Below are 20,323 nucleotides of genomic sequence, written 5' to 3'. Positions count from 1 at the left end.
ATTTTGAAAACTTTATATCTCAAAAACCATTTGACGTACAGATGTCTATTAGCACTCAAATTAAAGCTAGTTTAATGAGCTATAAAGTAGTTTATGATGTTTATCTTCGTAGGAGTAATAGCTTACATGAAATTTGCTAAAATAAATTGATTTATAGTTGTTCGGACAAGTTTTCATTTGCCGAATTCATATTCATATGTGAATCATAAAAACTACTACCCCATACGAAGATAAACATAATTACTATTTTGTAGTAAATTTAATTAGCTTTAATTAGACCGCTGGCAGACATCTGTACGTCCAATGGTTTCTGAAATGAAGTTTTTCATTGATCAAACTTATTGTCCAAACAACAATAAATCAATTTATTTTAGCAAATATCATGAAAACTACTATTCCTAAGAAGGTAAAGTTCATAAACTTTTTTATAGTCCATTAAACTAGCTTTAATTTGAGTGCTAATAGACATATGTACGTCACAAAGTTCTTGAGATATAGAATTCTCAAAATAAATTAACTAACAACTAATCTGTCAGTAGATTTTGCTTTTTAAAAAGCTATATCTGGAGAACTATTGGACGTAGATAGCTCTTTTAGGGCTAGTATTTCAGAAAATTTACTGTTTTTTAAATAACGTTCTCTTAGATTTTCTAGGGTTGTTGTTATTTTTTAAGATATAGAGCCCCGAATGAAAAATTAGTGTTTTTTTAAGGTTTTGAAACAGCCGCCATTTTTTATTCCCCCTACCTATACTTGGCAGACTCATCAATTTAGGCTAGTAATTATACATAGTTTTCATTAAAGTAATCAAAAATTGGGGTGAGATAACTGCCTTTTTTTCTTCCCGGCTCTTGTACTATAAGGCAATATGAAAATCACAACTTTGTGAGATCCCTACTTGCTAAAGAAACCCCTCCCTTATTTATCTTGACCAACTGATGGAACTGATGTCAATTATCACTTCACGGGAAGGCATGATGTTTTCGAGATAACTATGCTCTTAGATCAGGAATCAGGCTGTGGGCCAATCTTTCAGAATATGAAACAACCCAGCAACCAAACAACTCTATTCAAAGTACAAACTTATTATTAGTCTTGCAGTCCGTATTTTTAACAATTTATTGCATTATTTTATTAACAATTTTACTGATTTTTACAGCGCTGACTCGCACTTTTTAATTCCTATAATATCAATAATTGTCGTACCCATCATGAAATAAAACATTTGTGCTTGTATTTTGTAGTAGGTATAATTGTGTTAGTCCATAAATACAATATGTACTAACACAATTAGCTTTCATTATGAAACACCCCTATAATCGTATTGGGTTGTAAAATAAGTTCGTAGCGTTTTCAATATTTCAATTTAATACTCTGTGTTTATAAAATAATGTTTCCTTGGCCAATAATGTTTAAATATTCTAAAAAAGGATTAGTTGAAGTTCTTTTATGCATAAGTTTCAACCAGGATTCCTTATCTTTAGTGGTATTTTGCTTACTCAAAATAAATGGAAGAGAGAAAAATTCATTTTCGTAATTTAATGATTTTTTTATTTCCGAAAAGGAAAATCCGCTGCACAGACGGTTAGCAAAATTTTCAGTGTGTATGACGATGATGCCTTAGGAAAGAGTACTGTCCGTAAGTGATTTGATCGGGTCGTCCTTCAACTGTTGACCAAATTCAAGCATTGGTCACAGACAACCCTCACTCTATGACACGGGATATCGCAGAAACACTTAACATATCTCATGCAATAATCACGAAGGCATAGTTTCTATCACGATAACGCCGGTCCTCACGTGTCTTTGCAGACCCGGCAGAAATTATTGGAGTTTGGCTGGGATGTGATCCCCACCCAATTCACCAGACATTGCCTCAACAGATTTTCTCTTATTTCGGGCCCTTCAAAACTCTCTTAACGGGAAACACTTTAATTCGCTCGAGGACTGCAAAACGCACATAGAGGAGTTCATTGCGCAAAAATCTGAGAAGTTCTGGGAGGACAGAATTAAAAAATTACCTGAAAGATGGGAACTTGTAATAGATCAAAATGGGTCATATTCAATTGATTAAAAATATTCATAAGAATCTGAAGTTTTTATTGAAATCACCAGTAAAAAACGCTACGAAGTTATTTTGGCTAATATTAATAATAGATTAGTAGTTTACCTGGCACATCAAGTTCAACCGATAAAAATGGACTACACATTATTTTTTAATGTCATTTTATTACAATACAAGAATTTTTTTTTTGCTTGATTTTAAACTTCTCAGAAAAATAAAGAAAAACATCTTATTTAATTGGATGTCCTTAATCGAAATGTTTTCAGTTACTTTACGATCTTTATATATTCGACCAAATTCAAGTCCACAAGATAATTACAAATTATCAATTCAAAGGACATTTAGCTGCCAGTATCGACCCCTTGAACATCTTTAGAAGTGCATTTGTTCCCGATTCGTCCATCATTCCTGGAACAGATATTGATTCACAGATGAACTGTCCTTACAACAAGGAGCGCAAGATAATTTTACCGGACGAATCTTTCATAGGTGCGTTTTTTAATTTGGTATGTAAGATAGATGTTAAATAGCCAATTATAGTAATGTAACTACTTTTATAATATGTTCACTTGTCTATTCTTTTGTTTGTATATATTTTAAGAGAGTTTTTTTATTTTATTTTTTTTTTTTATTTTTTTTTTATTTATTTTTTTTTTTACTTATTTATTTTATTTTATTTTAGTATGTATGAGATCATTCATCAATATTACCTATTGCCCACAACTGTGTGGCAGATTGTAATATCTATCAATAAATAAATCTATCAACTAAAAAAAAAAAAAACTTTTATAATAACCTTATCTGTCTTAAATTATTATTGAACACACATTTAATGATTTACTTTTTTTTTTTTTTTTGAATTTGTTGAATTAAATAAGATCGGTAAAAGAGCAGGTAAATACCAATCTGTTATTTCAAAATAATAGTTAGGTCGAAAAATTACTGCTGTGAATTATAATAAAGGTTATACAATTTAATAGGTTGAAATTATTTCACTTAAGTGTAAAGAGTAACGAATAATGAAAAGAACTAGAATTTAGGAGTTTAGAAGTTTTTATGGATCTTTAGCGTTGGAATGTCTGTGCCGTTGGAAATCACCAGAGACGAGTAGTAGGAATCCCGAGAGGTGAAAAATTGTAAAATTTAACAAGAGTTATTTGAGAATCAATGAAGGTAGAAAAAACATACAAAAGAACATATAGTAAAAATTGGTTTGAACATTGTATAAGAATGTCAGCGGAAGGATCTCCTACGAAGTAGGGATGGGATATCGATATCGTTATTATCGAAATATCGATATTTCGTCTCCGATATTTTGATATCGATATTGAGCAACCGATAGTATCGGAATATCGATATTCTCCTTCGATAATATCGAAATATCGGTTTCTTAAAAAAAAAAAAAAAATCGCACCTTAAAAGTATATACAGATAAAAAGATAAAAGAAATATTGATAATATACACTCCAATGTAATATATCTATAATCATATATTCAGGAGGAAATATTCGTACCAAAACATAATGTGGCAAAGATATTCCGATGTTATTTAATCCAAATATCGATATTTTGTTAAAGAAAATATTCAAGCTTAATAATAAATAGTATTTCGATATTTAATATTGATTATTCATATTCATTTCGATATTTGACATTTTTATAATTATTTATTTTTTAACGTTAGTAAAAGTATTTCGATATTGTATTATCAAAGGAATCGATATATTGTTTCAATGCTTTAACATCCATTTGATCTTTGATAATGTTATTTATATCGATATCGATAATTACCAACAATATTCTAATTGATACAATATTCTTTATTTCGATATATTTTTTACATATATATTTTTTGGTACAATGTTAATGAATAAATAAATAATAATTTATTGAAAATGATGGAAGTAATAAACCTCAAAAAATTATAAAAAAGATATATTTTTTATATAATTGTCGATATTTGGTATAATAAGATTAAGAAAATTTTATAAAAAGCTAAAAAAAGTATATCGATATTTTAATTTTATAATTTCATGTTCCTTTCGATATTTTACATTGTTATTAATATTGATTATCAAACATTAGAAACGATATTTCGATATTTCATTAAAAAATATTAAGAAAATCTTATAAAAAGTTTAAAAATAGTTTTCTGATATTTGCCATCCACTTCACGACCGTAAGCTAGTTCCTTGCTGAGTGGAGTTTCCATCTAGTGAGGATTAGCCATAAAAAATTAGTGTTTTTTAAGGTTTTGAAAAAGCCACCATTCTTTATTCCCCCTTCCTATACTTGGCAGACTCATCAATTTTGACTATTAATTATACCTAGTTTTCATTGAAGTAATCAAAAATTGGGGTGAGATAAATGCCTTTGACTTCCCGGCTCTTACAAGAGTACACTATAAAGTCCGGTGAGTGAGAGCGCCTGATGGATCAGACAGCTCCAATGCCTAGTAATACTGACTGCAGACTGCCTTACTAATACTACTGCAGTTCGTAATGTTGTTATACACCGCAGTGATATATTTATATGCTCGTACCACCACAAAACTCCTATATGTCCCTTATTTACGTAGTAAATTCTTAAATATAAGATTGGGCTTTAACGCCTCGTATAGTCTCTTACGTAGCAATTTTTATTTTTTCAAGGTGGCAGTCAAACTGTTATGAAACTGAAAGATATTCTGATAACTCTAAATAGATCCTTTTGTGGAAGCATCGGTATTGAATTCATGAATCACACGTCGGTGGACATTCGGCAATGGGTGAAGCGCAAGTTCGAGGAGCCGGCTTTCGTCTCTTCGATGCACTCGCCTCACATCAAGCAGCTCATTCTCCTCCGACTCATCCGAGCACATAGCTTCGAACAGTTCGTCAGCTCCAAGTGGCCCAACGAGAAGCAGCATGGAGCAGTTGGTTGTGAGATCCTCATGCCTGCTTTAGAGACGCTGATAGACTTCGGATCCGCGCACGGTGCACAGTCCTTTGTCCTAGGTAAAGTATTTCTGACCCACCCACATCACTTTTGAGATACAAATTTTCCACAAAATTTCATCTTAAATAAGAATCGAAATGTTCTTGGAAGTTTTTGGTTAATTTGTATACTATAACTTTTATTTCATAGCTAGATTAGCAATTAGATAAAACCCTTATCAAAGAAAACAACAACGCTAAATTTACTAGTAAAATTAGCAATTGTAATTTGGCAAACAACATTGGAAAAAGAATTTTAGGAAATTCTTCACTCCACTTCTGAGGTTAACGATAATTAACCATAATAAAATGCAAAAAAAGAAAATAAATAAAAAATAATTCAAAAGAAATTAACTATATCCAGTGGATATTATCTACCCACCATAGTAATAATTCAAAAACTTATTAACTTAATATTTTTTTTTCTTTCTGGCTGGCTTTGTGAAAGAAGTAAGAGGGAATGTGGTAGCCAAGGTCACATTTAGAGCTTTGAGGCTTTCGTATTTCGAAATAACGGTAATCATTAAAATTTCCATGTTTTCTATTTAAGTCTGATCCAGTATGGTAAACAAATAATTGAAATCATTTTTACTTTCCTAACCACTTGTGTAAGAGAGTATTGTAATCAGGTCAGAGTTCGGATGCTCAGTTTCCAACGGATTTTTCCGTTGTAAAAAACCAGCTAAAGTGGTTCTCGTGAGAGAGGAACAACCCAAGATACTTTTATAACTTCTAACTAAGATCTCAATACAGCTAAAAATTCTTTTACGAAAGATGTAAGAAAATAAATTTAAGATATATATGAATGTAAATAGTATTGCTCTGTGACACCCATGGCCCATGACTAATGAAAATTGAAGTCATATTTTCAAGTAGAACGCTATTATTTAATAACATAAAATTGATTCATTATTCTATCAAAAATCTTTTCCGATAGCAGTATAGCAACCTACATGAATGTACGTGTTCCTTGAAAGCCATTTTATTCAAGTGTAACTCGAAAATTATTCTTAGAGAATCACCTCTATAAAATATTGAATAACTAATTTTTGTTCTTTATTATGTAATGCATACCGCAGAAAAATTTCCAATCTATTCTAGCGAGGGTGAAAAGAGACGCGTTGGCTCCGTGATTTCAGTTTGGGTGTGTCTCGTAAATTCAAAGCAGACAAAGGGTATGAATGATGTTTAAACTTGTTTATTACAAATGGACTACTAATTAAATGTATTCATCATCATCATCATAATCATTCCTCTTCTATCGCAGATGAAGTGAGATGCACTCTTCTTAAGAGCAAAAAATCAATATTCTCCCAGTATTTCTCTCTTTGGGTCGTTCCGCGTCTATCTAAAAAATGACAATTATTCTTAAAGATCTATCAATTTGGTTTCATGGAGAATTTAAATTAAATTCAGGTATGACGACGACACGAGCCCGTCTGAACGTTTTGGCAAATGTCTTCAGGAAACCACTCCAGCAGATATTCGTTCCGTTCCATCATCAAACTTCGGAGGGAGTCTTACTTCATGATGACGATAAATACATCCTAGGGAACAACGTGAAGAAGGTTACTTCTAATCAGGCATTGCCGACGGAGTTTGCGGTGCTCGCAAGCACCTCTAACTTTGTGGAGGCCATAGACCCGTTAGTGTCCGGCAAGACAATGGCAGAGCAGCTGTACACAGCGGATGACGACGGGCGTAGGGTAATGCTTTCTTAATAGCAATTAATAATAATACACCGTGTTAATACAATTTTAATAAATCTACTTTTAAGGAAGGTATGGCCGATTGTTATTCACGGAGATGAAGTAATAAGTGGTCAAGGAATCGTTATGGAGACATTACGGATGGCCAATCAAAAGGGTTTCTCGACTAATGGAACCATACATATTGTCCTCACCAATCAGGTGAATATATTCAACTGTAGTTCATAGTTAAATAACAATTAATTCAAGAAATGGAAAAGTAAATGGGATATTATTTGTATATAGTCTGCCTTCAACTTAAGACCAGGCGTTACTTTACTTCAGAATATGCTCGTTGGGTCACTTGTGCTTGGGACCTGCACTTGCCCTGATGAAGGTCCAGTTGAGGTTAGAAAGAAAATCAGGGGTGGACTCACTCAGGTCATATTGGATGGTTACCTGTTTCTCCCATGATTCCTTTTTTCTCTTGAATTGCCAGGGGATAACTTCTTGGGTATTTACTCACAAAATAATGTGAATTAACTTTTAAAAAAAGGTGATGATTTGAATCCAGTAAATGTCTCTTAGCTCTTTAGTCTGCCTCTTCTGCACATAGAGGTCACTGGGGAGGTTTTTACTATTGGTCAAATCGTGAAATCGAAAGAGTCGTTTTTTAATTAAAGGAGAGTTAGGCTAAATAAAAAAGCATAAGTGAAAGTAGAGAGGGAATTTGATATAAGGCCATCTGGATGCCAACCTGTACAAGGAAGTCATGTGACTTAAATCCCGCTCAACTTCCAGATATTCTCAAAACTTATTGAAGGAGTAAGTACCCGTATTACAGTTTTATGTTACATGGGGATGATCTCGACGGCTTTTACTATAGAATATAATTCTTCTGTTGTAGCCAAAATTGAACCTGAATCCAAGAGTTAGTATTCCACTCCACTACCTTACCCAATGAATTAACCTACAAAAACATTTTTCAGTTATGATTTAGTACTATTTACCTACACCGTACATTTTGCAGATTCGAATAGGACATTTTGAATCATTTTTACATATAGGTGACTGAAATCCCACACTTCCATTGTAAATTTTGTTTCAGAGTAACTTACCGAGAAATGATTCTCCAAAATCCGATGCTGGCTCGATATATACCACGAATGTTGCTCATACCACCATGGCCCCAGTCTTCCACGTCAACTCTCAAGATCCAGAAGCCGTGGTTTACTGCATGAAGGTGGCTGCAGAATACAGGGCGAAATTTAAATCGTAAGCCTATTCGCTATACTATGTCGAACACATTATACTATCCAATTTTGCAATCGAAGTATCCATTCATCCAAATTCTAGTCAAAGCTAGTCGATTAAAACATAAAATGCAAATACATGAAAAACTAAAAACGTTAAACTAAAAAATAATTTAATTTAAAAGACAAACCAGACTACTGAAAAACACTCCTATTTCATTTGAGCAAAGGATGTTATTGCATATCTCCTTAAACATATTGGTGGATTTTTAGTGGTTGTATATACAAATTAATAAAATTTGGTATAGTAGTCGGGTGTTTTCCTCCAAATTATTCGGGTCTGTGCAAGTATATCCAGTCCCATGTAACTTCAAATGTAACCATACAGATAATTCTTGCATCTGCACCTGTAAACATAAAGAAAGTGTATCAATGTGTTTTTAGAAGAGTCTCGAGATTCATTCAAACGTGACTATTATATCAAGTGCTATCTTATATGTATATATATATAACATCATTAACAATCCACTAATCCGTTTAAAGAGATATTTATAATAGCATTATGTTACTTATAAGAAATAGGAGTAAAAGATGGAAGTATTTCTGTCGTTGGATCTTTTTTTTAAATTAAATTGTTTTAATAATATTTACACCATTTAAAGGATTATACATTCATTTTTGTTTTGTTTTTCTACACAATAGTCACTTCGATCGATGGATTTTTGAAGACGCTGTGACCCTTCCAATATTTCATTCATGGAACTCCGATGACGGAGTGAGATATTAGTTTCATTACTTTCACTAGGAAGTCACGGGGAATTTATAAGTCATGGACACACAAAATCTGGCAGAACTTTTTCAAAAATACATCAATCGAAGTGGCGATTATGTAGAAGAAGAAATGCACAACCGTTAAAATTATGTAAATATTAAAGAAAATAAACGGTATAGTGTATTTCTAAAAAAAAAAAGGAGAAAAAAAATCTTACTCCTTGTATTTCTCTTCAATGTAAATGACATCACTAGACCTTTCTTTATCTTTAGATCATTCCTGTATCATAACTCATTTTGGAGTCTGGTATACAGGAAATCGAAATATTAATACAAGAGCCGGGAAGAAATAAGGGCAGTTATTTCACCCAATTTTTTTATTAATTTAAAGAAAACTATGTATAATTACTAGTCAAAACTGATGAGTCTGCCAAGTATAGGTATGGGGAATAAAAAATGGCGGCTATAAAAATGGAGTTTTCATATTTGCTAAAATATATTGATTTATAGTTGTTTAGACAATAAGTTTGAGTTTTTAAAAACTTTATTTGAGAAACCTAGGACGTACAGATGTCTGTCAGCACTCAAATTAAAGCTAGTTAAATTTACTTCAAAATAGTTAATTATGTTTATCTTTCTAGGAGTAGTAGTTTTTATGATATGTGACAAAATAAACTCACAAAATGTTAATTTCTAGTTGTTCGTATAAAATGTCGGATTTTTAAAAAAATATATCTCTAGATCCATAAGACGCACATATGTCTGTCAGCACACAAAATAAAGGAAATGTAACTTACTATAAAATAGTTAGACACTTATCTTCATAGGGATAGTAGTTTTATGATATTAGCATATTAATATAAATTTGTCAAATGAAAATTTGTCTGAACAACTATAAATCAATTTATTTTAGAAAATATAATGAAAACTACCTCTCCTACGACGATAAACGTATTAAACTAATTCATAGCACATTAAACTATCTTTAATTTGAGTGCTAACAGACATCTGTAAGTCAAATAGTTCTTGAGATATAGATTTTTCAAAATAAAATCACTAACTTTCAGTACGTTCTGTAGAACATTTTTATGAAATATTGCTTTTTAAAAAGCTATATCTCGAGACCTATTGAACGAAAATAACTCTATTAGGACTTACAGTTTAGCATATTTACTCTTCTTTAAATGATGTTCTCTTAGATTTTTTATTGTTGTCGGTAGATTTAAAGATATAGAGCTCGGAGTGAAAAAATAATTATTTTTAACTTTTTTAAAAAGCCGCCATTTTTTATTCCCCCTACGTATACTTGGCAGACTCATCAATTTCGACTAGTAATTATACATAATTTTCATTAAAGTTATCAACAATTGGGGTGTAATAACTGATTTTTTTCTCCTCTTGGGCTCTTTTACTATATGCATTGATAACAAGATAAACTTAATCAACGGGTACTTTCTCTAATTTGGATTTGAAATACGTTAAAAGAAGATTCCAGTCCACTAATATAAACAACATTGTACATTACCTAATATGTGTTTGTAATGGAAATCCTGTATTACTTATGGGTTAGCCCAGTAATAATCAAATAAATAATTTTGTAACCTTTTTATGTCTCCATTATATTTACAGAGACGTTATTGTTGATCTAATATGTTATCAGAAATACCTCCCTCCTGATAAAAGTATTCCAAAGGAAATAGCCAAAAAAATTGATAGTGAACGCCCTATATTAGAAAAATACAGCGAAAAAATGGTCAAGGAAGAGGTAATAAACAGATTAATACCGACGTCGGGATGCCATTAAAATTTCCACATACCAACTTATATTTCTTCATTTTGTAGTTGTCAACATGGTACGAGATAGACAACAGCATTCAGAAATACAACCACCTTCTCGAGTACAGCTATTCCAAAGCCCAGAAATCTAGTTTCAAAGTAAACGAATGGATTGACTCCCCGTGGAAAAGATTTTTCGAAGTAAATTTCATGTTTAGCGCGAATAGTGTATAATTATTTTAAAATAGGATCTCTCATTTGTAATACTTTACAGAAAAAACTCCAACTGGTTGATCCAAACACGTCGCTGATCCCTTCCGTGTACAAGGTGACAGTTGAGAATATTATCAGTTACCGTCCAGACATCAATACTCACCCATCGGTTTTAGATGATCTCTCTACTCACTTTAGAATGGCCAAGGAAAACAAAATAACATGGTTGATGGCGGAAAATTTAGCAATAGCATTTATGTTACAGGTGTGTATAATTAGAATTTATAAATAATATTAACAAGTGAAAATTGGACTGAGGCAGGGTAGTTTCTCATAGTAGTGATTCTTGTTTGGATGCTTGATGGAATTCACACAAATAAAATACTTGATCATACTTTATCACTTATCTAAATGTAGATAGGGATAGTCAAAAGCCATTCATGGTCATTAGCAGATTTTCTGGAGATTGCATTTTTGTAATCCTTTATTTATTTATTTATGTATATTTACAACTGTATAAAAAATACAAGTAAATTTGATCATAATGACATAAAGATAATGATACGATACAGCATGTAGATAAACTACCCAGTAGTAGAACTCTAAAAACATTTTACAATATAAGGTCACACAGCCATCTTCTTTTCAGGTGCCTTGGAGGATTGCCAGAAGAGGAAGCAGTGGGTTTGGGTGGTTAGGGAGTTTATAATGGAAGGAATGATATCGGGTTCGGGCTAGATCGGTTACATAAGGAACATTTAGGTCTTTATGGATGGTTTTATTAGTAACAAAATAAGGAGCATTGAGGATTCCAGGTTGTTTGTCAAGGTGTAGTCCAAGATAACGAATCTGTTCTACAGGGGTAAGAGCCACATTATTAAAGTATACTGTAGGGCTGTCGGCAGGTTTACGACGAAGAGTAAATGTGATTTGTTGGGATTTATTTTTATACTCCAATTTCGACACCATTCTTCGAGGGTTGTGATATGGAACTGGAGAGTTTGGGATACAATCAAAGAGTTATTACTAACTGTGAGCACACATGTGTCATCAGCATACGTTTATAATCCTTGATGCCCATTTTATTACTTACCAAATAATGCTTAAAAATCTTTAATAAATGAGGAGTAGAACTAATAAAAAAAGTAGCATGTATCAGGCATCCTTTTTCAAGCAATTTTCTAAATGGGAAATAAAATTAACTTTTGCAGGTGAAGTTAGCTGTCATAAAAAATCCCTACACCCAAACAAAAATGCTTCAGTGCTGCAGGAGAACAACTGAAATGTGCAACGTGCAGCAATCCCCTTTCACACATCTCAGTTCAATTCAAGATGGGCAGTATTCAAACTGTATAGATTGCACATTTCAGAATGATAGGTTCCATTTCTGGAGATTTACCGAATCTCAAACATATGTTTTAAATTTCTTTTTACAATTATAAAATGATTCTATTTTTCTTTTACAAAGATAGGGTGATCGCTAGCCCATATGGACACAAGGAATACCCATCACAGAATTTACTTTCTGACGTCTGGGTAATGTTTTAATTCAATGAAAAAGGCTATAGTATTTTTTATATGGTGGGGTTGTAGAAGTACATGATGAAGGTAGGACCGCCATCAAGGAGGGAGAAGCAAAATCCCCTTGGACTGGGATCTTGGGTGCCATAAAATCGATTGGCCTTTACAGAGTAAGAACCATCTATCAGACAGCAGACTCAACTAATATTCCAATTTTAAGACAAATTCCTTTCCCCATTCCCCTCTTAAAATTCATTTGAAATGCAGTACAAGAGATAACTGTAGTTACCAACCCACTTTATATCAAACCTTTTAGATCCATGGGGCTTTGAATAAATAAAAAAAATAAGAACCATGATTTGATAGAAGCTTCTTGATCCTACTATTTAAGACAAAGAGATACTTAATAAAAGAAGAGCTGTCCATCTTTATTGTGTTACTCAACGTACTATTAAGTCTAATTAAATGGGTTTTTTTTGTAAACTTATTATAAATATATATTATAGTTTAAATACATACAGATTAAGTAATAAAAAAAGTTTTTATGGCTCTTTTTTAATATATTTTTTATAGTTATTTACTATTCTTTAAATTTATTTTTTTTTCTTTTTTTAATTTTATCAAATGCATTTTCTCTACTAATCAAATCATTTCATTTTATTTTTTTTAGTAAATATAAATATAAATTAAATGCTAAAAGATTTAAAATAATAATAAATTAATAAAAACCTATGGTAGCCTCTCATACATTAGTAATTAAAATTCTATAAAAAATTTAATTTGAAAAACAAATATTTAAATAGATATAAAAAAAAAACACAGGAAATAAATTGGAAGACAATTTGCAGTTATGGTATTCTAAGAGAATGCTTCATGGGTCTTTCCACAGGTTGTGCTGTAACTGTTTGGCTTTGTCTAAATTTAATATTCTTGATAGACTGCCATTAAAGGTTCCTTTATACATGGAACCTGATAAACATTAAACAATGCAATCTGGAAATTAAAAACAAAGATTTCTTTTAGTCCATGTGTATTCAACACATTTTTTTTTTATACATTGCAGGAAGGTATCAATGTAAGAATGACAGGTAATAACTGTGAAGAGGGAGAATCGATCAGAAGGTATCATGCAAGATACGCAGTGGATACCCCGGAGTCCAGGATCCCGTTGAGAGGAATGTACAAGGCTCAGGGCTACTACACGGTCTGTAACAGCCTTTCATCTGAGGTTTGTATATTTATATTACCAAAAATTGAAAGAATGAAAGTAATATGCAATAAGTCTCTACTCAAAAGAGCAGCATGTTTTATTTTTTTTTATCTTTTGATTAAAACAAAATTTATTCAAATTTTCTGATATCATAACTGAATTATTGTTGGATTTCCATATTTAGCTAATGCCATGTTTTTTTTTTTTTGTTATGATCTATAAATTTACTGTTCTTTCCATTCTGTTGACTTGATTAATGCAAATATATGTAATAACTAATAAAGTACTGCTATAATTATATAAAATTTTGATTTCATTCGCCTTTGTCGCCACTGAAATGTCACAACCTCAACGACCAAATGATTATGGTTTGCCCTCCCTCCCCCTAGTTTTGATCTTAGGTACGCCCTTGCAACAAATGATGGAATTTATTCTTCAATGGGATTTAAGAAATTCCTGATTTATGGTTCTAATGTTCCCAAGATAAATTACCAATACATACATTTATATTTTCTATTAGTAATTGTTTCTATTATAAACAATACTATAAAAAAATTTATTTTTTAGTAATTCCCACTCACTTATACATTCACCCTATCAAATAGGGCAAAAGAGAAAATTTTTCCTTGTATTCACTTAAAAACCAATAATGCAGCAAAAGCTAACCAAAGCCACTAAAAAACAAATACATTGTTCTATTTAACTTTTGTTTCCTCACTTTTTGATGGCAAAATGAATTTTTTTTTCTATGAGTATGATTTCTAGTTTAAAATCAGAAAAACGTGGTTCAGATAACAACTCGTCTCCCTTTCAAGTGATTAGATATATATCAGATGAGCAAGAACTTAAGGCAAGGAACTCAAATTACACCATTTTTCAGAAATCTTTCGCATTCGTCCTGTTTATTCATTCACCCCACTCCACATGATTTATTTCATTTATATTTTTAGTGATGTTTAAATTAAGCAACTAAAGTCATCTATACTGTGTGTCCATTATATTTTCAGTTTGTTAGAGAACAATCTTTCTCAGAGAATGATCATCCTGATAAAGATTATATTTAATTTTCGTTTAAAACATCAATATAATGAAATAATTTCAATTCAATAATTTCTTGATTCAGTTAAAAATTACATAGCTATGCTATAAAAAGTTAATGAGCTGCCAAATTTAATCACCTCATAATACAGGATTGAATGGTTTATCAATAATTATTAATCACCTATTTAATCTTGAATTATATTTTCAGTTTGCTAACTTAGGTTTTGAAATCGGCTTTTCGCAAACCAGTCCAAAGTCGCTAGTAATATGGGAAAGCACAAAAGAAGACAGGACATCCCTGGCGCAGTATATGATTGATGTATTTTTGGCCGCAGGAGAAGGAAGATGGTTTCGGCAGACTGGTATAGTATGCTTGATACCCCATGGGATGGAAGGTAAATGCAATAAATTTCTCTTATTAGATAGTTACTTGAAAAGCTATACCATCCTAATATCCATTTTAAGGAAAAGGAGACAGTACTTCAACTGGCAGGCCAGAAAGATTTCTCCAGATGTGTAACGATGACTACCAAAATCCAATAACTGAAATGCCACTTCAACTTGTCAAATGCAATTGGATAGTAGCAAATGTGACGACACCTTCCAATTACTTCCACATTTTGAGGCGACAGATGAAAGTCAATTTTAGGAAACCTCTTATTTTATTCACTCATAAGAAACTCTTTAAAAAAATGATATACTCACCGAGGGAAAATTTTCTGAACAAAAACAGGTTGGTAAATTAACATAAGAGCAAATAAGTAAATCTAATGAAATTTTCCTTACCTATTTTAATGAAACTTTAAATGAATTAGAAAAATGTTTATTTTTAATAAAGTTATTATTGAATTAATAAATTACTTAAACTATGAAAAATGTTTCATGAGCATTATTGTTTGGGTTTAGACAATCATTGTCTTGAATGATGAAAACTATCATATAAACATATAAAATAGATAATTATAGATCAGCATCTTGTACAATTGTTGAAGAAACAGTACTTCCTTACAATGTACTGAACCTCTGACCCTTCATGGGTTGTAGCAATACAGATTTTAATTTTTTTTAAATATAACATAAAAATTAGTAATTTTTGTATGTACTAAGTCTAAATATCTTGTTAAACATATAACATTTGAAATGATGATCCCAACATTGCATTTACAATTACAAAAATTTATAATTATTTCTGAAAATCTGTTTTTAGAAAAGTCTTTTCATAAGCATGTTTAAATAACCAGATGGGATGAATGAATATAAGAAAAAGTATGCCCTTCAGACTTTGCCTCTCATTGTTCAGAGGAAACTTATTTATAAACAAATTTGTAGAAAAAAAAAAGAAAAAAGAAAGAAGTGGTTCATCATAATCATGCTGACTATAACACAAATTACAGATTGCTACATAGGTTGTGGAGTTTTAGAAACTAAGGGATTAGAGCATGATATGCTGTCAAGAATCAAAACCATTGTCACGATAAGTTTACATAATAGTGATATGTATGTATATATACACCCAAGTTGTATATCTTGTATGCCCAATTTGGTGTGTTCATTGATTTTTCATGGAAAATACTAATTAATATTAACACTAAAGTTCATAGAACCTTGTTCCTATAGTGGAAATTAGAAGATTAAGTAATTGTCTTTGTAATCTCTACATATTTTTTTTTTTTTTTGCAATCTAGATAAGTAGTTCCTTCAGACCTATATCTATCAGACTCCAATGATAAAACTCTACAATTCTAGCTTTATCTGAGGAATAATTAAGATAGAAAACTGTTGTGCTTTGCTAAACTTTGTCTCTTCATTTGCAAAACTGCCTTTATCCAACCCACGTGTTATATATACACCCAAAACATTTATATATTATATTTATATCTGTTGATTTTTGTTTTACCTATGATTCAGTTGCCATGGATATAGAGAGTTTTACAGGCCACACCTTCAAATAAATTTAAAAAAAAATTCAAATATTTTTTGTAGCTGCAGAAATAGGAAAAGTTTCAGAAGAATTGTTGGATGATGATTCTTCCAGATGTTTACTTTAAGCCTATTCTAAATGTTGTTAAAGCAATTTCTTATTCTAATGGTTTAATGAATTCACTTATTATTTCTTTACCGGAATTATTTTTTTATGATTGTTGTGATTGCTCTTTTTTTTATTTTTTAGTCTTTTTATTATTCCTATCCTGTAATAGAAATAATCATAGCTTTATTTTAGTTATAATATATACTGTTATAACATAATTTAGTTATAATATAATTATAATTTGAATAATAATTCTACTTTATTTTTAGGTTTCAAGTGTATTTTCCAGACTATAAATTTCCACCAAATTCAGATCTAGCACAAGGTGTAAAAAAGGTACTATTTTGTACCGGTAAAGTTTACTATGAACTTCTTGATGCCAGAGATGAAGCTAATCTGAAGAAAGAGATTGCTATATGCAGAGTTGAACAGATAAGCCCATTTCCATTCCTTGCAATCTCTAAAGACATAGTTAATTATCCAAATGCTTCATTTCATTGGGTCCAAGAAGAACACCGAAATCAAGGATGGTGGACCTATGTTAGGCCGCGTTTCATCGCGGCAATGGAAATGATAAAAAAGAAGGATCCTAAAACATCAATAGAGCCCGGAATCAACTATATTGGGAGAGGTTCTGCCTACCAGACAGCTACTGAAATAAGATACCAGCATTTCTTGGAAAGGAGTTTATTCCTCGCTGATGCTATGAAAATAATGTAATGATAAAAAAAATTTGTTACTGAGATTGGTAATTGTTTTTTCCTTTCATAAAAAATATAATATTTGTCCAATGCTGTATTATTTTATCACTTGAAACCTCAATTATAGAGAATGGTTCAAGGTTAAGTGTTATAACTGAAAATATGAATTATTGATTTAAAAAAAATTTTCCTCTGGAGATATGTACATTAATAAAGCTTTGTTATTCACATCTGCTATATATTGCACAATCTGATATTACAAATATTTCCAAATAAGATCCTTAACTCAGGGTAAAACTGATTGACGCCCTCAATCGTACCTCAGTAATTATTCTGGTCCCATTGACAACAATGCATAAAACTTAGCACATCTAAAGATGGGATTTGTTATGAGTTATTTAGGTTATAATATATAAATTTAAACATTAACATTCATATTCATAGCAGCAGTGGTCGAACGACATTGAATATATGCTAGTGTCATGCTCTCCAGATCTGACACTGCTGAAATTTTTGGTTTGTGGTAACATTATATAAAAAAGTATATATGCTAGCTTGGTCAATGGCCCTAATTCTTTACAAAAAATAATAATTGAAACTTGCAAAACAATGGAGCATATCCATTGCCATTCAGCTGCTGAGTAAGAAAGATGCCAAGCCTGTCTTAATGCCTTAATTATTATCACTTTAAATAATACTCAATATGAAAGTTGATGTTTGAATTTCATTATTTAAGTAATTAGAACACATATTAATTAATTTATTATAAGATGAATAATTCATAACTATGCAAATCTTTAGACATGAATATCTCACAAACAGCGTTAACAGGCTTGTCCCCAGAGGATTTTTTTTTCTTGTTTTCGAGGTTCTTAATTCATATTTTCAGTGTAGAAACTTAACTCTGAACCACACTGTATAATGAAACATTAATGAATATCATCTGATTAATTTAATTATTCAAAATATATTCTTTGACTTATATAGTATTTTTTTCATCTAACAGTTAATATTCACCTCTTTATGGAAGTTCGAAGTTCTAAAGAAAATAAATTCATGGAAAGAGTTTGTAGAGCAGTTCTTGTTTTTGACTGTTTGAAAAGAGGTTATTCAGCTATTGATTAATGTGGTGTATAGTAAAGAAGTAAATTTTTTAAGCTATGAAAGTTTTAGATAGCCATTAAACTTGTAGAAGTCAGAAACTTACCGAAAAGAGGGTTGCTGATAAATGTTTTATAAATAAAATGATATATGATAAATGTTTGATAAATAAATGTTTTCCTTTACAATATTGTATTTTATTATCTCATAATTTATGTAATTTGTTTTACTAGTAATTACACAGTTTTTAAGTATTTAATTCTGTTTTTATTTACTTGTTCCTAAACTTTCCTTATAATTTTGAGCATAGGTTCTATAATCTATAAGCTTTTTCTCCATTCTGAGACAGTGTCCTTTTTTCCAGTTTGAAAATTCAGTACCAACCTAATAGTTTATTTTAGGTGATTCACTATTAAATGCGGTAATTTATGCAAAATATTTGACTTGATGTTATAATACTTGTAATTTTTATCCTCTGATCAATAAAACAAAAAAAAAGAAGACGATAAAATAATATTTCAGAATTTCAAGAATGATAAAGTAATAATTTAACTGATTTTCTAAAGATAGGAATACAAATTAGCATCATAACAACAGCTGTTTCTGAAGTCGAAATATAGCGGGAAATATTTATAATTATAGTTCAATTAACTGACTGCAGGTAGCAGCACAAATCAAGGAAGGCCGAAACTAGTAGTTCCAATAACCGCCGTAAGATGCCAGCACCATCCAAAGAGCCCTTTCTGAAGACCTCTGTGAAGTCTAGCTGGAAAAATTTAATTTTGTATTAGGAAAATAGAAGGCCACAGGAGCTCACTCGAAAGGACCGATCCCAAGCATTGACCGAGTTGTTGAGCTCCTGTTAGATTCTAATATCCTAATACAAATCAAAAATTTTCCTGCTAGACTTCGTAAATGGTTGCTTGGATGGTGCTGGCATCTTGCGGCGGTTATTAGAACTAGCGTTTTCTACCCGCCTTGATTTGTGCTGCTATCTTTTGGCTGTTAGTTGAACTATTATAATAAATATTTTCTAGCTAGTTTAGTACCTCGGAAGCGGATGTTTGGATGGTGCTGGCATCTAGCGTTCCTAATTGGAACTATTATTTTCTACATTCCTTGATTTGTGCTGATATCTTTTGGCAGTTATTCGAACTATTATTTTAACAATATGAATTGTTTTGTCTACTTTTACCTGTTTTACTGATAGGAATTTAAAAGGTGTACATTTTTTCAATCATGTTTATTTAAGCCTGTTTTAAATTGGTTGTTATTTACTATGTATGAATAATTGTACATTCCTTTATGCTATTTTTAAAAATATTGTTTTTAAGATATATTATTATTATTATTTGACTTTAACTGTCATAAAATAATGAAATCTTTCTCTGAATGAAAATGTGTTAGATTGTTATAAAAGATCTGTTAGAAACTTCAAATAATATAAGAATTTAATTCTGATTTAATAATGAATTAAAATATTGAGTGAATAAAAGAATTGTGAAAGAAATTTGATGATAAAATATTGTCTTTTAAAGTATAGTATTTATTTGAATTAGATTATGACAAATGTTTTTTTCTTTCTAGGGGTGTGTCACATTATTATAAATGATAAGTAAAAATAACATAAAAATTTAAAAGTGATTTTACTAATATGTTATAATTATAATGAAAAATTAAAAAAAATACCATTTATAAATAGAAAATTATACAGATTAAGAAATTTATGCTTTAAACATATTTTTTTAAGCATAAAAATATAGTGTAAGAAAAAAAGTTTGTTTTTTTTAAAAAAATGCAACAAGTATTTTGAAATCAAGTTAAATACTTTCCCTAAATTGTCAACTTTCCTTTATTTAGTATTTTTGACATGAATAAACTGTTTACAAACAAAAATTAAAATTTGGGTTAACTGACTGTTGATGAATCATGTGTGAGTACATTACATAGAACAATGTTTTACTTTAGGAGAAAATAAC

The 20,323-nt window shown here is 30.7% G+C and overlaps 1 protein-coding gene across 4 annotated transcripts in view; it reads left to right on the top strand.

The window, feature by feature from the left end:
* The window catches only part of LOC106690152 (2-oxoglutarate dehydrogenase complex component E1), a 19,704-nt gene extending 1,181 nt beyond the window's left edge, over positions 1-18,523 (top strand). The window contains exons 2-14 of one of the 4 annotated variants that reach the window (XM_067053108.1): positions 2,332-2,554; positions 4,717-5,061; positions 6,457-6,746; positions 6,822-6,950; positions 7,837-8,003; positions 10,382-10,517; positions 10,595-10,729; positions 10,803-11,006; positions 13,326-13,490; positions 14,722-14,908; positions 14,979-15,246; positions 16,812-17,290; positions 18,250-18,523. In XM_067053108.1, coding sequence (XP_066909209.1) covers positions 2,332-2,554; positions 4,717-5,061; positions 6,457-6,746; positions 6,822-6,950; positions 7,837-8,003; positions 10,382-10,517; positions 10,595-10,729; positions 10,803-11,006; positions 13,326-13,490; positions 14,722-14,908; positions 14,979-15,246; positions 16,812-17,262 — 2,700 coding nt within the window. In that variant the 3' untranslated portion in view covers positions 17,263-17,290; positions 18,250-18,523. Of the gene's footprint in view, positions 1-2,331; positions 2,572-4,716; positions 5,062-6,456; positions 6,747-6,821; positions 6,951-7,836; positions 8,004-10,381; positions 10,518-10,594; positions 10,730-10,802; positions 11,007-13,325; positions 13,491-14,721; positions 14,909-14,978; positions 15,247-16,811; positions 17,334-18,249 lie in introns of those variants that run through there. The other 3 variants (XM_014435516.2, XM_014435564.2, XM_014435638.3) reach the window with 3 other exon arrangements.
* Positions 18,524-20,323: the final 1,800 nt, after the last annotated feature.

This window comes from Halyomorpha halys, unplaced genomic scaffold (assembly GCF_000696795.3).
Source record: "Halyomorpha halys isolate HHAL.00 unplaced genomic scaffold, Hhal_1.1 Scaffold4.1, whole genome shotgun sequence".
NCBI lineage: Eukaryota > Metazoa > Arthropoda > Insecta > Hemiptera > Pentatomidae > Halyomorpha > Halyomorpha halys.
The sequence above is the reverse complement of the archived record's forward strand: the minus strand, read 5'-3'. Positions and strand labels throughout refer to the sequence as shown.